Genomic DNA, 21739 nt, shown 5'->3' on the forward strand with positions numbered 1-21739 from the left:
GGCTGCGGCGAGTCTGCGCTCTGCGGCTGGTCAGGAAGAAGATGAGGAAATTTTGAATTACCGGGTGGTGATAAAGACAAATATTTCTTATTAAAAAAAAAAGAAAAAAAAATGGGAGTGGAAATTGATTTTTAAAATTCATTACAATAAAATAGTCTAGTTGTTTATTTACGTATTTAAAAATAAATATAAAATGGATATTGATACGGCGAGTGACAATACGTCAATTGACGACAAAACTGAAGATTTTTGTGATAATCCAACGAGAGATGCCTTGACGGAAGGGCTCATGAGCCTTCTGAAGCCTACAGTTGATCAGCTGGATGAGAGGATTCGTGCTACGAGGTAACCAATAATTTTAATCACCAATTATTTTTTTTATTATTCATTTTAAAAATTAATTTTTTTAATGACAGAATAAGTCAGATTGAACTGAAGCAGCAGATCGAGTCACTGACTGAAGAGCTGGTGAAAATTTCCGAGTACCTGCAATGTCCGTTTGAGTTGGACAGTTATGTCAAGAAGCTGGTTAATGCCAAGCAACGTGTCACTGTCGTAAGTAACATTTTGCAAACTACTCAAGAGAGATTAAATAAAGTTCACGACGCGGTTGAGAAAGATACCGCAAAAAGAAAAGCTCTGTTAGATCACAGTCCTGTTTATTCAAGTCATCCTCAAGATGATCAGAAAGACGTTGCTCCGTCAGTAGATCAACAAGTACCTCAAGCAGATCGAGATCCAGGTGTAGAAAATTCAGAACATCAGGAGCTAGATTTAAAACCTGCTGATAATTAAGGGAAAATAAAATAATGGAGACAGCGATTACTGATCTAAATAATATTGATGACGTTTATGAACCCTCAGAAGATTCATATCTTTTGATAGATAGTCTAGAATCAGATTTAACCGATTTAAATTATTTAAAACCATCAATTTTAATGGAGATCGGAAGTGGATCTGGTGTTGTGATAAATTCACTGGCATTAGCGTGTAAAAATAAATGGCCTGGGTTTTTTATAGCTGTTGATATTAATCCTTCAGCTTGTAGAGCTACCAAAAATACTAGTTTTATCAATAATAATAATAACAATGTAGATGTAATACAGATGGACCTAGCAAGTGCCGTCACCATGCGAAATCAGTTTGATGTAATCATATTTAATCCGCCATACGTGCCAACCGAGTCACGGGAAGTTACCGATCCCAAGTTGATAACTCGAGCTTGGGCTGGTGGCACAAACGGAAGGGAAGTAATGGACCAGCTGTTTCCATCAGTTCCCAAACTGTTGGCACCCGGGGGTTTATTTTACTGCGTCACCGTCAAGGAGAATAATATTCCCGAGATAATTAAAATTTTTGAAGGATTAAATATGCGCGGCGGCATCGTTGCTGACAGAAAAGTCCGCGGGGAACATCTCCACATTTTACGATTTGTTAAATTAATTGATTAATTAATTAATTGAATTGTTGATTATCTTACACATTTTATTGTACATAAAAAATATTTTTATTAATTAAAACAGTAGATAAAAAATTTCTATATCACTAAAAATATCAACGTAGACATTTATGATGAACAATTAATTAAATTATTTGTTTTATTTTTAAAAATCATTTTTTCTGGTGATTTTTTAAAAATCGACACCATGAAGTGAATGTTGAAAACATTTTTCATCTTACTAGGCAATATATATATATTATAATAATAATAATAATAATAATAATATTAATATTAATAATAAAAATAATAATAATGATAATAATGGAACATGTACATGTGATTGTTTTGTACATCACTAGAATAAAGTACTAAGTAATTAATAATAAAAATAACGCTATTATATAAAATCAGGCACAGTAAAAAAAATGAATAAACAAAAAAAACCTATTTGTTGTTAATATTTATAGGTAAAGTAATTGTTTAATGGTGATTTAGACCTTGGGGAAGATCGTAAGCTTTTTCTCTGGTAACTCTTTGGACTTTAGTGTACAGAACTGCGGCACTCATTGTGGAAGCAACAAGTATACCGATCATTAAAGAGAAAGAAGCGTAGAATCCGCTGTAGCTCATGCAGACACTTCTTGTGAAACTAATTTCATTGATTGCTGTGTTTTCTAGGTTTTCGAGAGACTGACTGGAGGCAAGGCTCAAATCGTCTGGCATTATTACCCTGAATCCCCGACCCATGCGTATCGGATCTGATAGACTTGAGTTGGATCGAGCATACGAGACGTCTCGTCTTCGTCTGCCGGGTTCGATTTGCTGCAATCATTTTTATTGTTATTGTTATTTAGCTGATAAGTTGGACTATTAAATTAAATTTTAAGTATTTAGAGAGTAGTAGTAGTAGTAGATTACCTGGTTCTCATCTGGACACGCTTCGCAGTTTGTCTTGCAAAGCTCGACGTTGCATTCAATGAAAAGATCCATGATATCTGGAAATTTAAACGCTTGGAAGAAGGCATAGCCAATTATTGATGCGCCGGTGTTGCCTGTTTCGCGGGTCTTCTGAAATGCGCCGAAGAGTTTTGGCTTGAGAATGCAGCCGCGTTCGTCGGTGAGTTGCACGACATTCAATGAAGGCTCATCGCGTGCAATGCAGTCACGAACCTAGAAAAGATACATTATTCAAATTATACAATTATATGTTTACGTTTATGGTTATGAATGTGCTCATGATGATGATGAGGATGATCATTTTCATTCCCATGCTCGTGTTCACTTAATCTCTATCTATTATTTATTTTTTATGATTAATGTAGCGCAACGTAGTAATAATAATTATTAGGATGATGGATGTGGATTGATGTACCTGAAGATCAAAGTCTGGATCACCTTCAACGGATACCACGAGAGTCATGGGTTCACCGATTTTAACTAAACCAGTAGCTGCCGGAGCGAAAGGCCCCTTTCCAACTTGAATATCTAGTTTAGCGGTTGCAGTATCACCGCTGAAGGTCACGATTTCTTGGTTTAACATGTCTACGGACAAGCTGACTGTCAGCGCTTTGTTGATGTTTCCTTCCCAGAGGCATCTTACGCGTCGGATAGTGTCCCACACTTCTTGGATGCCCGGTTCGTTTTGAAGGACTAGTACGTTTTCTAGATAAGCTTGACCTGCTTCTCCTTCAAAGTCGTTTATGAATTCTGTTCCGCAGGAATCCAAACTCACGGTGAAAGAGTATTTTGTTTGCCCTGAATTCTCTGGGACGTATCGGCACTCGGGCATCATGTAAAATCCCTGAAATAATTTTTTTTTATTAAAGAGAGCGCTTTGTTGATATAAATTTATTTTATTATTTTGTTTGACTCACTTTGGAGTAAATCACTCCGTCGAATTGTCGATTGAATTCAATGTCGATAGTCATCATGGTCTTGCTGCATTGGACTTGGAGTTCATGAATATGAGGAGGATGTTTAAGGTCATCGTCGCCGGGAGGAGAAACTGTATTCTCACCTGGAGAACCAGGTGCTGTTCCAGTATCACCTCCAGTAGGTTTAGGTGACGGTGAACCGGGAGTTGTTCCCGCGCTGCCAGGTGTTGGGCTCCCTCCGGTAGGTCCAGGTGAAGGTCTACCTGGTGTAGGTCTACCTGGTGTTGGTCTATTTGTTGCTGGAGTACCGCCAGGTGATACACCACCTGGACCAGTTGGCACACTACCTGGTCCTGTAGGTGTTGGAAAAGGACTCGGTGATGGATAACCTGGTTGTGGAGTAGGGAAACCTGGTTGGGGACTCGGTGATAGATATCCAGGACTCGGTGATGGATATCCAGGGCTCGGTGATGGATATCCAGGACTCGGTGATGGATAACCTGGTTGTGGAGTAGGGAAACTTGGTTGGGGACTCGGTGATGGATATCCAGGGCTCGGTGATGGATATCCAGGACTCGGTGATGGATAACCTGGTTGTGGAGTAGGGAAACCTGGTTGGGGACTAGGTGATGGATATCCTGAACTAGGATATCCTCCATTCGTTGTTGGATATCCATAAGAAGGTGCCGGTGGTCGAAGAGTCGTCGAAGCACCCGGATAACCAGCGCCTCCTGTAAAAGGTCCAGGAGGACTCGTCGGGTACGAAGACGGCGATGAAGGCGGACCTGTCGAAGTAGGTACGTAAGTTGGCCTAGGTGTCGAACCATAACTCAAGGCCGGCGGATTAGACGAAAATCCACTTCCCAAGCCCGGTGACGGCTGCAATGCTGGATAATTAGTCACCTCGTTCTGACTTGGCGACTGCGAGGGATAAGGCGGTGACTGCGTCGAAGATGGTGCTGGCTGGAATGGTCTCGGTCTCTCGAGCGGTCGCTGGTTACTGTACGGCGGTAAATATCCATTACCGTCTTGTCTTGCTGTTAAGTGAAAGATGAGCATACAACATAATAATTATTTCACACCGCTAATAATTATAATTACAATATATAATAAATTTATTACTTTCGCCAGCGCGTCAATGGATCACTCATGACTTATTAAGTATAATAATTAGCTTTAAACTGTCATGTTTAGTCTATAATTACCAATTATCAATAGTCCATAAATTAAATTTTACAACACTCATTACATATTTAACTTATTATTATACTCCGTGTTATTCATCAGTCATCAGTCATTAGTACTTATTCATAAATCTTGTTTATTCTTTTATAAACAATAGGTCAACCTACTTTTGCGTATGCCCTGTCGATAAATTCCTTGGATCCATTCAAGAAGATTCCTTGCCATTATGTCCGTTGAAGCATCATCAACGTCACGTGTGACTCTCGTACGCTCTGAATTAAAATAAATAATAATTATTCACATCAACCGAGTGCACAGTGAGTATTAAATGTTAAAGAATAAACACGTAAGTGAGTAATATGTAACAGAATATTAGCATTAATAATAATAATTGCAGGTCAACTTACTCGAGTTTAATGATGTGAATTTTCCATTGTGATCGGTAGCAGCATCAGCCACCACCAGCAGACTTATTAATGCAGCAGCAGCAACAGAGTACAGGAGCGCTGCTAGACACCTCATGTTCCTGGGAAAAAAATAAAAATAAAAAATAAAAAAACATAAACAAACAAGCGAATAAAGGGAGACATTATAATCATGTGGTGCGTTGTCACGAATAACGAATATTACACAATACCTCTAGCTCTAAGGCACAACTATCGATCATCGCGCAGATCATCTGTGAGAAAGTAGAAAGCGAACATCAACTATTATGAAATAATAATAAAAGGAGCTGAGAGCCTTGAACGTACAGCTTTAATTTTTCGTGGTATCAAATACACCAACTAACGATATGTATATAAGTATAAATAATAATAAAAAGTAATGTCGCTGCAGGCATTACATGGGTATTTATGCAGACGCTAAATGTCGTGTACAGAGAGTAGGATTTTTATAATTATTTTTTTATAAACAATGCGACAGTGTCAACAGATGCGCATTATAAATTGCAGTAGATACTCTCGAACAGGCTACAGAGGGAAAATAAAAATAACAAGGATGTTGTTGATAACTTTCACTGTCAAAGGGTACAGCTTTCGTTGCCTGACCTTGATGTACTGGCTTTATCTTGGGTATAAAAAAAAAATAGCAGTTTCCCTTTGCTATTATATTATTCAATAGTTTTATTCAGCAGATATCTCCAGAGTCGGAGTGTGGATGTGTGCATGTGGATTTACGACTCCCACGAGTCGTGCGCACATGTCCTCAGTCACCGCTGCCTTACTCGTCCTCATCTCAGTGGTATCTTGCTGCTGGTATTGAAGAATCCGTGGCAATCTATATAGTGTACCCCGCTAAGTAGGAAGAAGTTATAAGGCAGAAATGCTGTAGGTTCGCGGATAAGTTAAGCCATGGAATCGTGCGAGCTATTGCTGAGGTGAAAGGTGAAAGTCGCATCAGTTAGACTCATCTGCTCGGCACGATCTTCTGATGTCTGTGGTCGTGAAAATCCTACTAGTGTAGAGTACACTAGGATAGTGTTGCATGATGCATATCCACTACCAGCTTCTATCTTCTCCAGTTACCAGGCTATCGCGGACGACATCCGAGAGAAAATAAATAAATTTAAAAAAAGAAAAAAAAAAATGCCTTTAATGTTATTTATTTTTTTCTTTTATATTAAAATAATGACAATGATGATTAAAATTTATTATTCATTTTTCAGGTATTGTGGTGTTAATTATTCCCCAATTAACACGCCAGCGGTCTGATGAAGCAAGCTTGCGTAATCTGCGAAAAAACCGGGGTATATCATCTCAGATTTAATAATCGTATCATTGTACACCGTGGGCGTAATACCAAGCAATATAATTATCGTGCGAATCCGTGATATTTTCAGTGACTTCTTTGAGTGGGAACTCGAGGCTATCTCCACCACCTTGCTTTGTACTCAACGCTACTGTTTGCGGCTTTTGGAGCTTGGCAATATCTACAGATGTGGTAAGCTAAGCAGAGTAAACTAAATTCAAAAGGAGTGTGTTTACCGCAAGAGTATTTAATGTGCAAACATTGTAAGAATTATAAATATTATGCTGCGGACAATATAACAAAATACTTAAAAGAGAAGAAATAAACTTGTAGGCTATATTATAAACGTATAATCATCTTCACGTCTTGGTACTTTGGTTAATAAACGCTTTCATAATGTCAACGCGGTCAGGATGAAACGACTTGGTTACTTTTTTTACGACTCATTTACTTTATTATAATTATTAATTATTTAATTTCATTTTTTAATCATTTTAATATTTTATTTATTATGGATTACGAAACACTTCCTGCGTGTTATGAATAATTAGGTGTCGCTGGTCCGGAAGTGGTTTAATTGTTTCGGTAACCGGTAACTTGGTTAAAAAAAAAAAAGAAGAAGAAGAAGAAGAAAAAGAAGCAGACGAAGAAGGATAAAAAAAAGGATTATGTTAAAATAAAATACGAGATTAATGACTGACCTCGACGGTTCTTTCTATTTCAACAAGTGAAAACATTTAAACGTTTACTCTAGACTGAATGACTGCGGTTTCATCGGCGTGACGAGCGTTATCAACAAATCGTTTTGTCATATTTTAAACTTTTTTCTTCATCTACAATGCCAATCTCAGTGTACTCTGGAGTTACCGGTTGGCTGCGGTGTAAAACTATTTGACAACCCTTGGATTTAAAAATAAATATCTAGTATATTTATGCCACGGCCATAACTCTTGCGTTTAAACAGGCCCATCAACGCTGTCTACTTAACACCATCGAAAAAAATTATATTTTATAATACATTTAAATATTAACGTCTCAAGTTTATCACCGTTATTATAATATTACGTAGTCATCATATGAATTATCTTGCAACCGGCTCAGCTAAATTATTAGTTATCGCAACATCTTGCTTTTTGTTTGGCTAATCATACGAGAGATTGAGTCGCTGAGTTATATTTATTATTATATGGTTTATGGTGATGAAAAGTACACGCCATTAACGGAAAGTGACTGAGCTCGCGCTATGGTCAGACACTCGCTGGACTTATTCCCTATTCTGAAAAATTTATTCTCGCTGTAATTTATGTTTATTACGTACCATTTTTAATTTATTTATTTTTTACCAAATAGATAAACTTTCTGTTCAGTGTCCTATTGACCGTTTTGATCTGGCAATTGATATATTGTATATTAAATCGGGTGATATTTATGAGACGCGACAAGTAATGATAATCGGCGAAAGTCTTAATGTCGTACTTGTACATCACATATGAGATTACAGATACTTTACAAGTTTAAATATATATTTAACATGATTGAACATCATCATCATTATCATCGTACTATTCGTCGTTGTCATTATCATCATTGGCCTTTCGACCTTTTAAAATTTGCCAATGGTATTAGCAAACACAACTAATTACTGTTTAATTCACTTTAAAAATACATAATTTTATAAATTATAATTGAATTACCCAAGATTGACCTTTTGCAAGGAAGAATGACCAGATAAAATCAATCACAGTAACAATAATTAATTAAAATAAAATAGTAATAGAGATTATTTTTATTTAAAAACAATTCGAACACGTCAAAAGTGATTTTCGTTAGTCTCACGACAAGAAACACTTGTAACGATTGAATCGTGAGAATAACACGATTATATTCTTCTTCTTTTTCTTCTTCTTTCTGTTACCCTGCCGTAATTGTTACGACATCTTTAGTGTCTGTTTGTTTGTTTGGAGTAAAAAAAAAATAAAAAATTGATTTTTCATGAGAATTAGAATCACTTGTTTTGCTAGCAGCTAATTTGTTTATTTATTGTTACGGAATAACTATTAAATAACGTATTAGATAAAAAAAAAAACAAGCGAAAAAGTTATTTCAGAGGATAATAATTAGAGCGAGTTAAATATATTAAGAAATAACTTACTCGTTACGATGAAAAGTGATCCAGCAATAATGGACGATGTATTTGATCCAAGTTAATGACGCACGTAAGTTTTTAAGTATTAATAGTTGTAATTATAATTAATGATAATAATAATGAAAAATAAAAGTGAGATTTAACAAAAAGGATTAATTGAGCAAAGACTGGCGTTATTGCGAGAAAGGTGAGAGTGAATAACTGAGAGCATCTTCATCGGAGCTTTATATAGGTATTGTATCCCCTTACTTGTTGCTCGGTGCTGTAGAAAGAGGATCTACCACCTCCTCGACCGACACCATCACCAGTACCAGTGCCAAAGGCAGCACCAGCCACCAGCACCGATACCGTCGACATTGGCGGCGTTTCCACCGCAGGATCTCCTCATGAGAGATGTTAATAACACACCTGGATCCATTACTCTGTCATGTGTTATCTATTGTCTATCAACACCGTCAACGTGTATGACACTATTTCGCAACTTCCATCTTCTCTTCCTCCTAATAAACCTACTCGACGTCAATTAACTTTTCTGATTACTCACTATCAGATAGTTATTTAGAAAATTAAGGTAAGACACGACGTAGAGTAAAAACTATTGAATTAAAAAACATTTTTGCCAGCGTCTTTTTAGGTAACCCGTGGATTTATAATTCTAGAGTGTACACAAATTATAATTCAACCTCAAGAAGCAATAAAAAAAAATTAAAAAAATATAAACAAGGTGAAGATTTTGATGATTTTATTTTTTATTATAATTTTACAATTTAATTCACGTTGTTCAAAGTCTTTTGTGTGAGTTTATTGTAGACTCTAGAGGTAGAGGTAGAGAGAAATTTATATATTTTTGAGTAGCCTTGCATTTAAATCTACATTATTTTGCAATATATTTCTGACAAGATTTTATTTTAAATAAGCTATCGGAATCAACCGTGTGTTGAGGATTGTAATTATAATTTAAACTTTATTTGTTATTGTAATTTAACTTTTGATTGTAAGTAAATGCATTGAGATAGACGAATAACGAGTGATGAGTGATGACCGCTCGATACTTTGAAGATATGACCGTTTTAAATTTATTTTATTTACGGATTCGCGCGTGTGACTCATCGGGAATTTAAAAATGTTTTAATAATTATTTAAAAAAAAAAAAAGTGTTGGGCTATGCAATGATTATTTAAACCGATCATCAGCCTTAAGCAATATTGCTCTCTTATTCAAAATACTACTCATCTTATTTCATTTCTTTTGTCATTACTTTTCACTGCCCTGCTTTCTAAAAATTTTTTTTGTTAGTCCAAAAATATATATATGGACGTGTATAAATTTTTTAAACGCCCAGACGCAGAATTAATATTTTTTAAATTATTGTGTTTAAAATAATAGCGCTGCCTTTTTTGTTTTTTTGAATTTTCCCCGAGTTTTTATTGTTCGTGATATTTTATTGAGGTATTAAATTACCGATAGCTCAGCAGATGCCACGTACCGTTTGAAAGCCTGTAAAATTACATCATATTATATTTAAGAGTATTAAAAATGAGTGTTTGAAGCCCCCTCCGGTTTAATGAGAATCTTTATAAATTTATTGCACGTAGAGAAAGGTAAAATAATTAAATTATTTTTCTTGTTACTTAAAGTCCCACTTGGCAAATTTTTATTTTATACTTAAATTCAAATTCAATATTTAAATATTCAAATTTTAAATCAATTTATGTTATCATTAAATATTTAAATAATTTATTTCGCTGACTAATTGCTTTTATTTATCTAACTCAAAAAATTAACTTTATAAATGTATGTATGTGTGTATATTTGTCAGGTCAAGAAGAAGTTACTTTCACCAGTATTTATGGTTTATCATTAAGATAGATCTAATTAACACACATCTAATTCAAATATAGTGTCTCTCTAACATGGATCTTTGAAGGTGATACATAAATCTAGCCTGGGGAACTGGAGAAACGATCCAGTACACCACGCATAATATGTAACCCACACATGTTATATATATTTATATATTTATACATAATATGTTATAATAATAATAACAGTGGCGGCAATAAAGTAAGTGCAGAACAGTAGTCTTTAAAACTATTGCGCAAGATATCTTAACATCTAAGTATACTTATATGAATACAAACGTATTAAGTATAAACGTAAGTATCCATAAAAAATGAATAACAATTGTAGGTAATTCTTTAAATGCCTGTGATGTTTATAGTCTTATTAAGATGATAAGATAAATAACTATATAATTATATTTATTTATATATTTATAAATAAGTTAGTAGCAAATCCACATAAAACGAACTCATTATGGGTACCGCTGTCAGAGTAATTTTGATCAGGAGGTTCTGATGATTTCTATTAAATTTTGAAATTTATTATAACATTAGAAGATTTTAATGAACATCGAATTGCGGGTCGCAATTTTTTTGTTGATAAAAATAATTGATTAATTAGTTGAACACGGAAAGAAAATTATGGGAAGTTTTGCTATGCATTATGGGAATGGTTCCCATAATGGTATGGGAATAGAACCTATACTACTATAGGGATGGTTCCCATATATTATGGGAACCATTCCCATAATAGTATGAGAATAGTTCCCATACCATTATGGGAATGGTTCCCATATTGGTATAGGAACTATTCCTATAATATTATGGGAAATAGTCCCATAATGTTATGGGAACCATCCCTATAATATCATAAAATTTTTTTTTTGCACAATAGTGTAGAAATTTCTCAAAATTTAAATTTTCTTGAATGTTTTGTGCTGACAAAAAATTCTTGTTAAAAATTTTAATGTTTTTTTGCCAAATACGATTTTTTTTTTCAATGTTTGAATTTTTGTTTTTATGTTTAATAATATTTCTGTGTATTGTAGAAGTGATTACCACACTTCTTTAAAATAATTTTTTCATGATAATATGGGAACCATTCCCATAATATTATAGGAATGGTTCCTATAATAGTATGGGAACTATTCCCATAATATTATGGGAATGATTCCCATAATGGTATAGGAACCATTCCAATTGTATTATAGGAACCATTCCCATAAATTATAGGAATGATTCCCATAATATTATAGAAAGTATTCCTATAAATTATAGGAACCATTCCTATAATTATAGGAATCATTCCTATAGTGTTATGGGTATCATTCCCATAATTATAGGAACTATTCCTATAATTATGGGAAACATTCCTATAATTATAGGAACCGCTCCCATAATTTATGGTCGTAATTCTTATGATGGTATAGGAAAAAATTTCACAAAATTATGGGAACCGCTGCTATAATTTTCTTTCCGTGAACTATTAAAATAATTATAAGAATATTGTAAAGCTATACATGTATAATTTTTTGATTTGATGGTCCTCAGGTCAATAGAAGATCCTACAGCTGTAGGATCAAATAAAAATTACTATAGAAAAAAATTATTAAAATGTTGTAACTGTGATGTTATTTAATTAATTTATATACTGACATATCTATATATCTTTTGATAAATGGCTCTGAAAATTTTTCCCTCGGTCAATTTTATTTAAACTTATTTTCACAACTTTCTGTTATATTTTACAACTTTGTAATTATTTGTAAATGAGTATAGATAAATAAATAAATTTATATTTATTTGGCTAATAGTCTGATGAAATTGATAGATTGCCGTGCTCATGAGTTTCATAATTCGTTATTATTAGCATTTTGAAATTAGATTTAAAAAGTAAAGTGTCAAGAGACGAGAGCAAAGAGTGCTAGGAATAAAGAAAGTGGTGATCTGCTAGGATAACTTTAAGTCAATACGGCTTCCGGAAGCGTACTCTCGATTATGTCTTTTTTTTTTTTATGTAGATCTTAACTTGTTAGAGCGACTCTTCTCTCTTGTTTAAATAAAATAACAAATCGCAACTCGCAGCTCACAGTCCTCCTCATAATGTCGCGTATTTCTTCTAAACGAATTTATGTATTTGCACATATATTTTATACTCCGCTACCATATTAATTATTTGCCTAAGGATTATCGCGTATACTGTAAATTGCATAAGTGGGTTTAAATATATATACACACTGCGATTATTATTAAATAAAAAATGAATATGAAGATTTGAAAATAAATGTAAAGGTTTGAATTAAATCCTGTGTTGATTTGCCGAGAGAGTTAATGATGACATTTATGTAATGTTTATTTATATTTAATCGATGATTTAATATTTATTCCCGTCTTTACTGTGGTATAGGCGTGGCTATTTAATTTTTTAATAATAAAAATTATAATTTCATTTTTTTTTTTTAATTATTTATTAAGAGATTATTTTTAGTTTACGTTCACACGATTACAATGTAGTCGGTGGTTTGGCAAAAAATCCTTATTTAAAGTAATTGTAATATATTTAAATATGTAATTTGTATGTTAAAAGTGCATTGTTACTCTGAAATATGGAAAAGAAATTATTGTAATTTTTTTTAACTTAAGAATTATTAAAAGTAACGACGCACAAAAACTGTAAAAAATTTGCGAATTTAATGCGACCATTTTTTATTTATTTAATCACTTTCTCTATGAAATTTGTGCGCGGAGTAATTTTTTAAAAATTGACTCCTAACTTTTTACAGTCAAACATTTAATTATTGAATTAAAGTTTAAAAAATATTAAATACTCCAATCAAACTTTTGTGCCGTTTATAATTTTTGTTAAAAAATGACTAAAAGAATTTTTTTTAATTTTTAAAATTCTTCACCCGTAAATAATTTTAAAAATTATCATATCATTCAGCATAGAAGTCATAAAAAAAACTTGTCACTGAAACTAATGATACCTATTATATAAAGCTCTCAAAAAGCTAAAATCTTCTTTATCATAATCCTCAGCAGCTCTTTAATCATCACCGAGTAGCAGGTAGCCTTGTATACCTGTAGATGATACCCGCAGCAAAGAGATGGCGTCAGGTACCTGAACATCAAAGTCAGCATGCCCCTTTAATGTTTTCTGTTGGAAAGCATTAAACGCAACAGCACAAGAGACTCAAATGCCTGTATAGAAATGTACAAAGGAATGCATTGCCGACAGAATGGGCACCAGGCAGACCAGGCTTATACTTGTACATCCACACCAACACAGGTAACACAGGTAACACAGGTAGAAATGGAGGTAAAATACAACTGGTACCAGTGCTAGTGCGTATTGTATTAGCTGAATCGTAGCTGTGATGGTCACTCCCCTCCTCTATGATACCGCGGATCCAGCGGTGGCGATGAGCGAGGCCGAGCAGCGAAGCGGAGCCAGGTGGAAGGAAGCAGCCTTCGAGTGCCTTCGAATCACCCAGACCGAGTCCACGCTCTCAGGTGTACGTACGCAAACTAAATTGTTAAACATAACGCAATTTTATAACTTTTATCCAGTATTCATTTATTCATTCGCGTGTTTTTACAATTATTACATTACTCTATATCAGTACCGTTTATCGTCCTTGACCCTTTTACAGAGTTTTCATCAACAAGTCGCCAAAAACATCCGCTAGTACGTCTTATCGGTGTGAAAATCCGCGGGTCATGATGATAACATCAACAAACGATGGAAATGTGACGTGATAATCGAAATAAATTTATATTACCTAGACTAATCACTTGATAGCGGTTCACAAACACTTGATAAAGTAGTTTAGCTATTTTTTTTAAGTGTTTAAGTATTTTATTTTATTTTATCGAATTCAAAAGTTATAAAAATAAACATGATCAAGTATTTGTATAAAACGAGTGGATTAACCATGTGGTTCGTCATAGTCATCATAGCTCTCCAGCAACAGGTAACGTAAACATTTTCCTGTATTACTAATTTTATAGAACCAGAATACGTGTAGAATAATAATAGAAATAAAAAAAACCCACGTTATTCATAGTTTGATGTCATGCATTCTTTATTATTACATTAAAAAAAAAAACCAGTCTGTTTGGTTTTAATTTTTCCTCATTGAAATTCAAGTTTTATTTTTATTTGTATATATTGTGGGAGTAAGAATTAAAAGCCGTCAGTAAAATATTTAAAAATGGTAAATAATAAATAATGGCGATAACAATTGGATGCAAGGTCTGGCTCGTGCACACGTGGTTTGCCCGAGACACAAATCATCGTCTTCGTGATCTAGAAGTGAGCAACCAACACTCACGATTCAAGGAAATGAATAAGCCTTAGCTTTAATACTGGAGAGTACCAGCCTTGGCAGGAAAAAAACGCCATTGGATTCATCACCTACGTACTAGCCCACGATTTAACGTGATTATTATTTTTATCACCATAATTCTCAAGCAATAGCTCAGCGCTTACTCTGTATCCACTTGTTTTAAATATTCACGATAAACATATGTGATGATATTTTTATCGTGTGGGCTTATATCTGTAGGTATCGCGATGCCGTTCGCCTTGAAACCCATGGGCTTGATCTCTTTGGCAATAAGAAGCTATGAGCTGTTGCGCTGCAAGAAGAAGAAGAAGAATAGGGAGAAGTAATAGAAGTTGAAGTTGAAGAAGTAGAAGTAGAAGGAGGAGCAGTGGAAATTTATTATGTATTCAAAGAAATATTTGGAACGCGGGAAATTCGTGACAGGAGTACGCCTCTTAACGGCTTTTAAAAACTCTGTCATCAACTATAATACCATTGTTATTTTTATTATTATTTATTAATAAGATTATTAAATAATTACATAACTGGTGTCGTCAATTGCATAACCAGGATGATAAAAGTAACTGGATAAAAGGTTGATGACCAGGAAAATAATTTAAAAAGTGACAATTTATTTTTATTATTATTTATACTTTTTTTTACAAGAGAGAATAAAGGATGTACGAGGTATCTATTGCAGTCGACAAATCGGACGTTGGATAGGCCAGATTTACGATCGAGAGGTGGAGAGAAAAGGGAGGAATGGAATATTGCACGAGGCAGTACTTGGGAATGAGACTCTGGAGAATACGTATGGATACTAAAGTCGTAAATGTCTGTCTTGGGTACAGTATCCTCTGGATAGAGTACCCGGGATTTAATATCCACTGGTACCGGGTACCCAGTGTTCAGTACTGAGTATCTCGTTGCTGGCGTACTGGTGTCTATCGGCTGGCAAGACCTCTGGGCACAAGAAACTCATGTCTGGTGTTTCAACTCTTTTACGAGGGCTTAAATCAAACAAATCGTCTACGCAGACAGATAATGTCCGAGCGAATTCGACTGCCAGAGGATTTAAAAGATTCGGTCCAGCCTTTTATGGTCAGAAGCCCAATAGTCTTGGTTGCAATCCAAGTTGGTCTGTCGGCAGGGTCTCCATCGCCCAAAACCAGTTTTGCTCTCTCATTTAATACCAACATGTAACCAAACATACTTTCGCTGTCTTGCAGATCTCGACACATCTCTTGGACAAAAGTGCAATGACTTAACCGAACTTTTTAACGGCAACTCTTCAATTAAATTTATTCCGTTTATTTTATAAAAATCACTCGCACTTGCAGTAGGCGAGGGACGCAAGGGAATTTTAATGCCGATAATAAATTCAAAAAGTTATCTGAGGCTAAAAATACAAGTTATTTATTGTGTATAGCCTGGCATTCAAGGCAAACCTGTAGTTATGGCACATTTAAATATTTTTCATTCTTTATAATTCCCAGCTTTACAAACATCTCCCCAGGTGTGCTGGCCGCTCGGTGCTTAAATTATCAAGACCCCAGTCGGGCAGACACGAGCTCGTTCAACGATATCACTCTCAGATGAGACAACAATCTTTAAGCTTTACTCCTCTCTGTATCATCCGCTAAAACTCGTACTCGGAGCGACCAGCACAGTCTGCATACTCATCATCGCCGCATCACCGGACCAGAACATCAATTTTATTTAATGTAATTCACTTTCACCCGACAGCGTACACGCGCGATCAGTGTCAATAATAAAAAAAAAAACAACAACTTTATAGTTTGTATTAATAATAATAAAAAGCGCCAAAGATATTAATCAGCGACAGAGAAAATTCCGATGCCGAGAGGGAACGTTCCACTTTCTGATACTCTCACCTTTTTTCTACACATCTTCATAATCGTTATACCAGCATGCTCACAATATCTAACGCAGCTTTAATGTTTAGCTGCATATAGAAATTTAATATATATATAAAGATATTAGTCCTACGCATTTATATCATTGCCGTGCAATAAAAATCTAAACTTGCGTAAGTTATTTAGAGAAAGAGAAAGTCTAAATGCGTTTGTCGCTTTGTATTTAAATAAGAGAAAAAATATCTCACAGCCAATGTCTTTAATGTCGATATATTTTAAGTACCAACTGCTTTATATAAAATTTAAATATAAACATATATAACAATAAAAATAATAATAATTATAATGAGAAGGAGAAAGTTTTCAGTTTGCTGGTGATGACAATTCACCGGATTTTGATTAATTCGCGAGAATTGGGGCATCAATTGATGGAATTTATGTACCGCTGATGGATAAAAATCCATGTCACGCCCAGTAAATAAATTTATAAATATATGTGAGACACATTATCAGAAGTGGGTTGTTGTGTTGGACTAGTGTGTGGCTAGTCAGAGGAGAAACTGAAAGTTTGCGTGGGTTGACAGACGTAGGATTGGATTGCCGTGTGCTGAGTGTCGGGTGTAGAACGAATGACTACGGGAATATAATGTATAATGTAATGTTAATGTGTAAGAACCCGTGAACCGGTCCACGTCCATGCCCACAGCCCAGTTGGCTATGAAAAGAAGGTAACGGTCAATCGAGTTGGCAAACCAGTCTAGACGATTAGCGAATCTATTACATGACGGGTCCAATCAGCTATAATCCAACCAGTTTCTCTAAGACAATGACTTAACTATTAGCTGGCTCGCAATCCAGATCCAGATCCAGATCCAGATCCAAATCCATTTCGACGGCTCTGTAAAAACAGTTTTTACCGTCACGGACCAAGAACTCTAATGAGAGTTAATTTTCCGTGGTCTATCACAATTTGCCTTTGAATAATCAGTTGAATATTAAAACGCCGGTTGGATAATGAAAATTTAAAATAATCCGGAAGCTAGAGACTGGAAACCAGATGCGGTAGTGAATTAATATCATGGTTCTGTAGTCTATATGTACTCTAGTTTGTAGTTTATATGAATATTAAATAAAAAAAGATTGTCTGATTAATTATATAGTTCCAGGTCACCGGTCAGTTACTCGACACAGAGTTCCAACCAACAGTAACGGCGACGTGCAAAGATGGCTATATGACAATAAGATTAAATCTTAATGACAGTTTTGTTGGAGCACTTCACGCGCGTGACTACAGAACTCCTCAATGTATGGTCGCTGGTAATGGTACGAAACAAGCGACTCTTGGCATTAATCTTCTTGCTGTTCACGGTGCACCTGATTATTGCGGTGTTATTGTTAACAATGTATGTAATATAATAACATTTATTATATTTTTATCTAAATATTAATAATAATTTTTATTATTTGTAATTATCTTGCAACAGAGTACGGAAGAAAGGTCATTGCCAATAGCCGTGAGAATACACAAGACCCTTGAGCTAGCGGATGACAAATTTTATGTGATAACTTGCGGCAAAGCCGGATTTAAAAATGCCAAGTAAGTATTTATAATATAAATTTTTAGCGGTGATAAATATTTAAATAAATATATAAATGTGTGGATATTTATTTAACTTAGAAACGAAACATCTTTGGTGTCACTGCGTCTCCTGGATGCCGGTCGTCGCGTGCAAGAGGCAATCTACGGTCACAACTACACGCTCCGTGCGGAAATATCGCGACCTGATGGTTTGTACTTTAGTACTTACTGTGCACTCTATACTTTTACTATTATTATTATTATAATGATGATTATGGTCCGAGCGGGTGATCGTTCCACAGGAGCGCGCCCAGAGCATCCGGATATTATATGCTCGGATTGTGTATCAGGGTCTCTCACGAGCGTGAACGCCATGAAAGATTGGACGAGCGCGAGCTACGGACGGACTGAAAAATAAATAAATACGAGTTATAGTTTACAGTGATGAATAATCAATTGCTCTTTGGAATGGTTGCAGGAATGTACGGGATCAGAGTAAAGTCGTGCTTCGCATTCAACAAGCGAAACAGCAGCGTTCAGCTCATCGACGATCGCGGATGTCCAGTTAAAAACCACGTCATCACTAAATTTATTTACGACACAAACACTGGAATCGCTGACGCAACTCTCTACTCGATGTTCCGGTTCCCCGAGAGCCCGCAGGTTCACTTTCAGTGTGACATCGCCGTCTGTCGGGGTAAATTTATTTTAACAACTGGACTGATGATTAATTAATTATCATATTAATTATTAAAATTTATTAAACAGGAAGCTGCGGAATTCCAGTGTGCGAAGGCGAAGATGATGCAGGAGTAAAAGGCCCTCCCGGTTCAGTGCGTCCAAGTGTATCAGGCGAAGAAGGAATTTTGTTAGCCGGTACCAGCGTATTCGTGCTGAACCCTGGCGAGACACCTGGTAAATTAATACTTTAGAGGCTTTAAATTAAATTGTCATCGGTTTTAAATTACATGACACGCATTAACCGTGCGATTGTCTGAAATAGTTATTGGAGAACAATAGATTGATGTCCAAGTCCAACTCCAATATATATAAATGTATATTATAAGTAACACGCAAACCGGATCGGTTGCTTGAATAATAAGACACGTTCCTCTTTGACCTCGAACACTGGCTGAGTTGCTTAGCTGGGGAGCTGGAGAAGAAAGGAGGAAAGAAAGGAATAAAAAATGTAAATAAATAACGATGAGCCAACAATCGCGTTTATTATTCCATTTCAAGTGTTGGATGATCCTTTCGCTAACCGGTCAGGGCGTGGTCTCACCAGTTCTTTGAGGACTTCTTCTCATGCTCCTTTCTCTCTTCTTTATCCCTATACATATATATATATATAAATACATTTATATGGCTGATGTCGAGTCTCACGCAATCAAAAAACCACTAGACCAACGCCTTGACAATCTCATAAATGTATTTTATATTTAATAGTTAAAGTTAAATAATCTCATTGTCTTACAGTTTTGCAGACTCTGTATGATGACGGGGCGGTGCATCCACAATGGCTGCTGTGGTTAGCCGTCGCATTTGGTATTCTCTTCCTCATAATGCTGATCATCAACATACTCTTGTGCTCGGCGATGACGTGCAGCTGCGCGAGAACGGACATAATTGAAAAGGAGCCGTCGATTATCGAGGACTACGATCCCTATCGCAGTTGGCCGGGATCTCAGTATGGCTCCAGGTTGGAAATATTTTAAAATAATAAACAATCACAACAATACTAATACTTATTATTATTATTATTATTAACTTATATAATTAAATATTGTCATGGACGGTGGCAGTGCTTAGCTGCGCATTGAATTAACAATAACACAAAGTCTGTAGAAAACGCGGAAATAGTTAGTACAAGTTGTTACTGGTGGGTTAATTAATTGTAGCTGATCGTGAGATCAAACGGGGATTCTCCAGATCTGAGGCAGAACCAGAGCCAGAGTAGGGTAGGTAACGAGGAGGATTCTAAATTAAAACCAATGTCGATGTAGATGTATAATTCATAGCTGGACACGCGAGCGGCCGCATATCTTGATATACACCTCGATATATATATACCAGCATACCGATGAGTTTTGTTGGGTATATCAAGGGCACTTGTTGCTGCTAGTGGTGGTCAGCTAACTAAAGAGTTAAGAGTTTGCTGAAAAAGCTGAGAGTTGAGAGTAAATAAAAGTAGATACATACCATAACGGTTCAGTGGTCTTGGTGAATTATAGCAGTCACGTGGTGGCGCAATGCCAATGCACTAACACAACTTTTATCAAACTCAATAGTTTTGTACTAGTTTTACTATAATAAATTGGACTGGATTGTAAGACGCATGCCACCGGGTTCGTTGCATGCGTTATACATATCATTACGCATATTATAATTGACAACGGGCGGAGCCTTGTCTTATTGTACGTCTTTGGTTGCTACATTTATCATTAACCATTAACCATTAACCATTTAGCTTTGTTAGTTTGAGGTCATGTTCTGCATTTAAATATTTATTTAGTAAAATAACACACAACCAACCGCCCGATCCGATAGTTAATAATTATTTCAGATACTCGCTGAACGGTAAACCCGGCGGTTATCCGTCTGGAGGATCGACTATGAACTCAACGAGATCGATATCAACAAACAGTGATCACTATGCCATCGTCCAGTCACGCCCTGGCAGCAGGTACTCCGGCCCTGGACACAAGCATCACCATCATCATCATCACAGAGGACCGCCGTCCAATATCGGATCTCACTACTCTGCCAAGTGATTTATATCGAGGCTACAGCACACTATATATTATTATAAATTATAAATAAATATAAAACTCACCGAGTCGTAGCATCATCGGTGATTCTTATTGAGATCAGAGATCACCGAGGAACACTCCCCGGATATGATTACTATGATCGTGATGATGATAAATATGTAACTGTTATTACATTGATAACGATAACAACTAACGCGTGACTATAATGATAACAATACCGCATGTATTACCTTTTTAATTTTAAATTTAAGATTATAATTAAGTTGTTTAATAGAATCTTGTACATACATTTTTTAATGTCATTCATTTTTTTTATCCTACATCATGTTACATAAAATATGTAGAGGAGAGGGGACCAAAATGGGCTCCATCATATTTTTTTCAACTTATAGAGGATAGAATCTCAAATTTTGTCTTTTCATAGATTTTGAGGATCCTCGTTTTTTCCCTATATATATTAGGGTGGGTTGAAAAAAAACTTTTTTTTTTTTTCTTAGCATGGGGGTAGAATTTGTACCTTGTAAAAAAAAAAATTTTTTCAAGAAAAAAAAAATTTTTTTACTCAATATTTTGAGGTGGCCCACTCGTTTTTTAAATAAATAATTGAATAAACGGGGTAGCTCCAACGAAAAAAATTTTTTTTTGTCCAAAATCGTGGAAAACATCTAATAATTGTCGAATGTGATTTTTTTTTACTTCACTTTAATTTTAATTCAAAAGAAAATGCTTTTCATTTTTGGATTTTTTACTTAAATTACAAAAATAATAGGAAAAAAATTTTTTCAACTTCTGACTTTCAATTAGCTTTCAAGGGGACACCCTACAGATTCTAGAACACCATGTAATTTTTTTCGTTGGGACGACCCAGTTTGATCAATTATTTATTTTAAAAACGAGTGGGCCACCTCAAAATGTTGAGTAAAAAAATTTTTTTTTTCTTGAAAAATT

The 21739-nt window shown here is 35.2% G+C and overlaps 4 protein-coding genes and 1 long non-coding RNA gene across 9 annotated transcripts; 4 read left to right on the forward strand and 1 right to left on the reverse strand.

Moving 5' to 3' along the window:
* Positions 1 to 84: 84 nt before the first annotated feature.
* On the forward strand, positions 85 to 795 carry LOC130673600 (SNAPIN protein homolog). Its single transcript, XM_057478676.1, has 2 exons — positions 85 to 345; positions 417 to 795. Exons 1-2 carry the CDS (start codon positions 194 to 196, stop codon positions 793 to 795), a joined length of 531 nt encoding a protein of 176 aa, XP_057334659.1. The 5' UTR covers positions 85 to 193.
* Positions 796 to 809: 14 nt separating this feature from the next.
* Positions 810 to 1763, forward strand: LOC130673599 (methyltransferase N6AMT1). Its single transcript, XM_057478675.1, has one exon. It carries the CDS (start codon positions 810 to 812, stop codon positions 1449 to 1451), a length of 642 nt encoding a protein of 213 aa, XP_057334658.1. The 3' UTR covers positions 1452 to 1763.
* Positions 1652 to 20422, reverse strand: LOC130673596 (uncharacterized). 2 transcript variants are annotated; one of them, XM_057478667.1, is made up of 7 exons: positions 20220 to 20422; positions 4908 to 5026; positions 4668 to 4772; positions 3316 to 4352; positions 2814 to 3242; positions 2360 to 2611; positions 1652 to 2263 (listed from the first exon to the last, which is right to left on the reverse strand). In XM_057478667.1, the coding sequence occupies exons 2-7, from the start codon at positions 5020 to 5022 to the stop codon at positions 1922 to 1924; spliced, it is 2280 nt and encodes a 759-aa protein (XP_057334650.1). In that variant the 5' UTR covers positions 5023 to 5026; positions 20220 to 20422; the 3' UTR covers positions 1652 to 1921. The 2 variants fall into 2 exon arrangements, with proteins under 2 accessions (XP_057334650.1, XP_057334649.1); XM_057478666.1 differs by lacking the exon at positions 20220 to 20422 and adding an exon at positions 8402 to 8656.
* Positions 4670 to 6683, forward strand: LOC130673601 (uncharacterized). Its single transcript, XR_008990915.1, has 3 exons — positions 4670 to 4817; positions 4898 to 6247; positions 6341 to 6683. It is a non-coding gene; the product is annotated as an uncharacterized LOC130673601 (long non-coding RNA).
* LOC130673598 (uncharacterized) lies at positions 13599 to 21083 on the forward strand. Of its 4 annotated transcripts, XM_057478672.1 has the most exons (9): positions 13599 to 13751; positions 13890 to 14210; positions 17602 to 17844; positions 17926 to 18038; positions 18120 to 18229; positions 18499 to 18717; positions 18789 to 18935; positions 19497 to 19719; positions 20584 to 21083. In XM_057478672.1, exons 2-9 carry the CDS (start codon positions 14136 to 14138, stop codon positions 20789 to 20791), a joined length of 1338 nt encoding a protein of 445 aa, XP_057334655.1. In that variant the 5' UTR covers positions 13599 to 13751; positions 13890 to 14135; the 3' UTR covers positions 20792 to 21083. The 4 variants fall into 4 exon arrangements, with proteins under 4 accessions (XP_057334655.1, XP_057334657.1, XP_057334656.1 ...); XM_057478674.1 differs by having other exon boundaries at positions 13686 to 14210; positions 20568 to 20706; XM_057478673.1 differs by having other exon boundaries at positions 13688 to 14210; positions 17608 to 17844.
* Positions 21084 to 21739: the final 656 nt, after the last annotated feature.

The sequence above is a fragment of the Microplitis mediator genome, chromosome 8 (genome assembly GCF_029852145.1).
Source record: "Microplitis mediator isolate UGA2020A chromosome 8, iyMicMedi2.1, whole genome shotgun sequence".
NCBI classification, from domain to species: Eukaryota; Metazoa; Arthropoda; class Insecta; order Hymenoptera; family Braconidae; genus Microplitis; species Microplitis mediator.

What these genes read in the sequence shown, in the direction of transcription:
- LOC130673598 (XM_057478672.1), top strand. Translation starts at nt 14,136, where the DNA reads ATGATCAAGTATTTGTATAAAACGAGTGGATTAACCATGTGGTTCGTC. An exon ending in TCATAGCTCTCCAGCAACAG is followed by an intron (nt 14,211 to 17,601) that starts GTAACGTAAACA and finishes TTAATTATATAG; the next exon opens with TTCCAGGTCACCGGTCAGTT. An exon ending in GCGGTGTTATTGTTAACAAT is followed by an intron (nt 17,845 to 17,925) that starts GTATGTAATATA and finishes ATCTTGCAACAG; the next exon opens with AGTACGGAAGAAAGGTCATT.
- LOC130673599 (XM_057478675.1), top strand. Translation starts at nt 810, where the DNA reads ATGGAGACAGCGATTACTGATCTAAATAATATTGATGACGTTTATGAA.
- LOC130673596 (XM_057478667.1), bottom strand. Translation starts at nt 5,022, where the DNA reads ATGAGGTGTCTAGCAGCGCTCCTGTACTCTGTTGCTGCTGCTGCATTA. An exon ending in TCGACAGGGCATACGCAAAA is followed by an intron (nt 4,353 to 4,667) that starts GTAGGTTGACCT and finishes TTCACTTAACAG; the next exon opens with CAAGACAAGACGGTAATGGA. An exon ending in CGTGTCCAGATGAGAACCAG is followed by an intron (nt 2,264 to 2,359) that starts GTAATCTACTAC and finishes AAATGATTGCAG; the next exon opens with CAAATCGAACCCGGCAGACG.
- LOC130673600 (XM_057478676.1), top strand. Translation starts at nt 194, where the DNA reads ATGGATATTGATACGGCGAGTGACAATACGTCAATTGACGACAAAACT. An exon ending in GAGAGGATTCGTGCTACGAG is followed by an intron (nt 346 to 416) that starts GTAACCAATAAT and finishes TTTTAATGACAG; the next exon opens with AATAAGTCAGATTGAACTGA.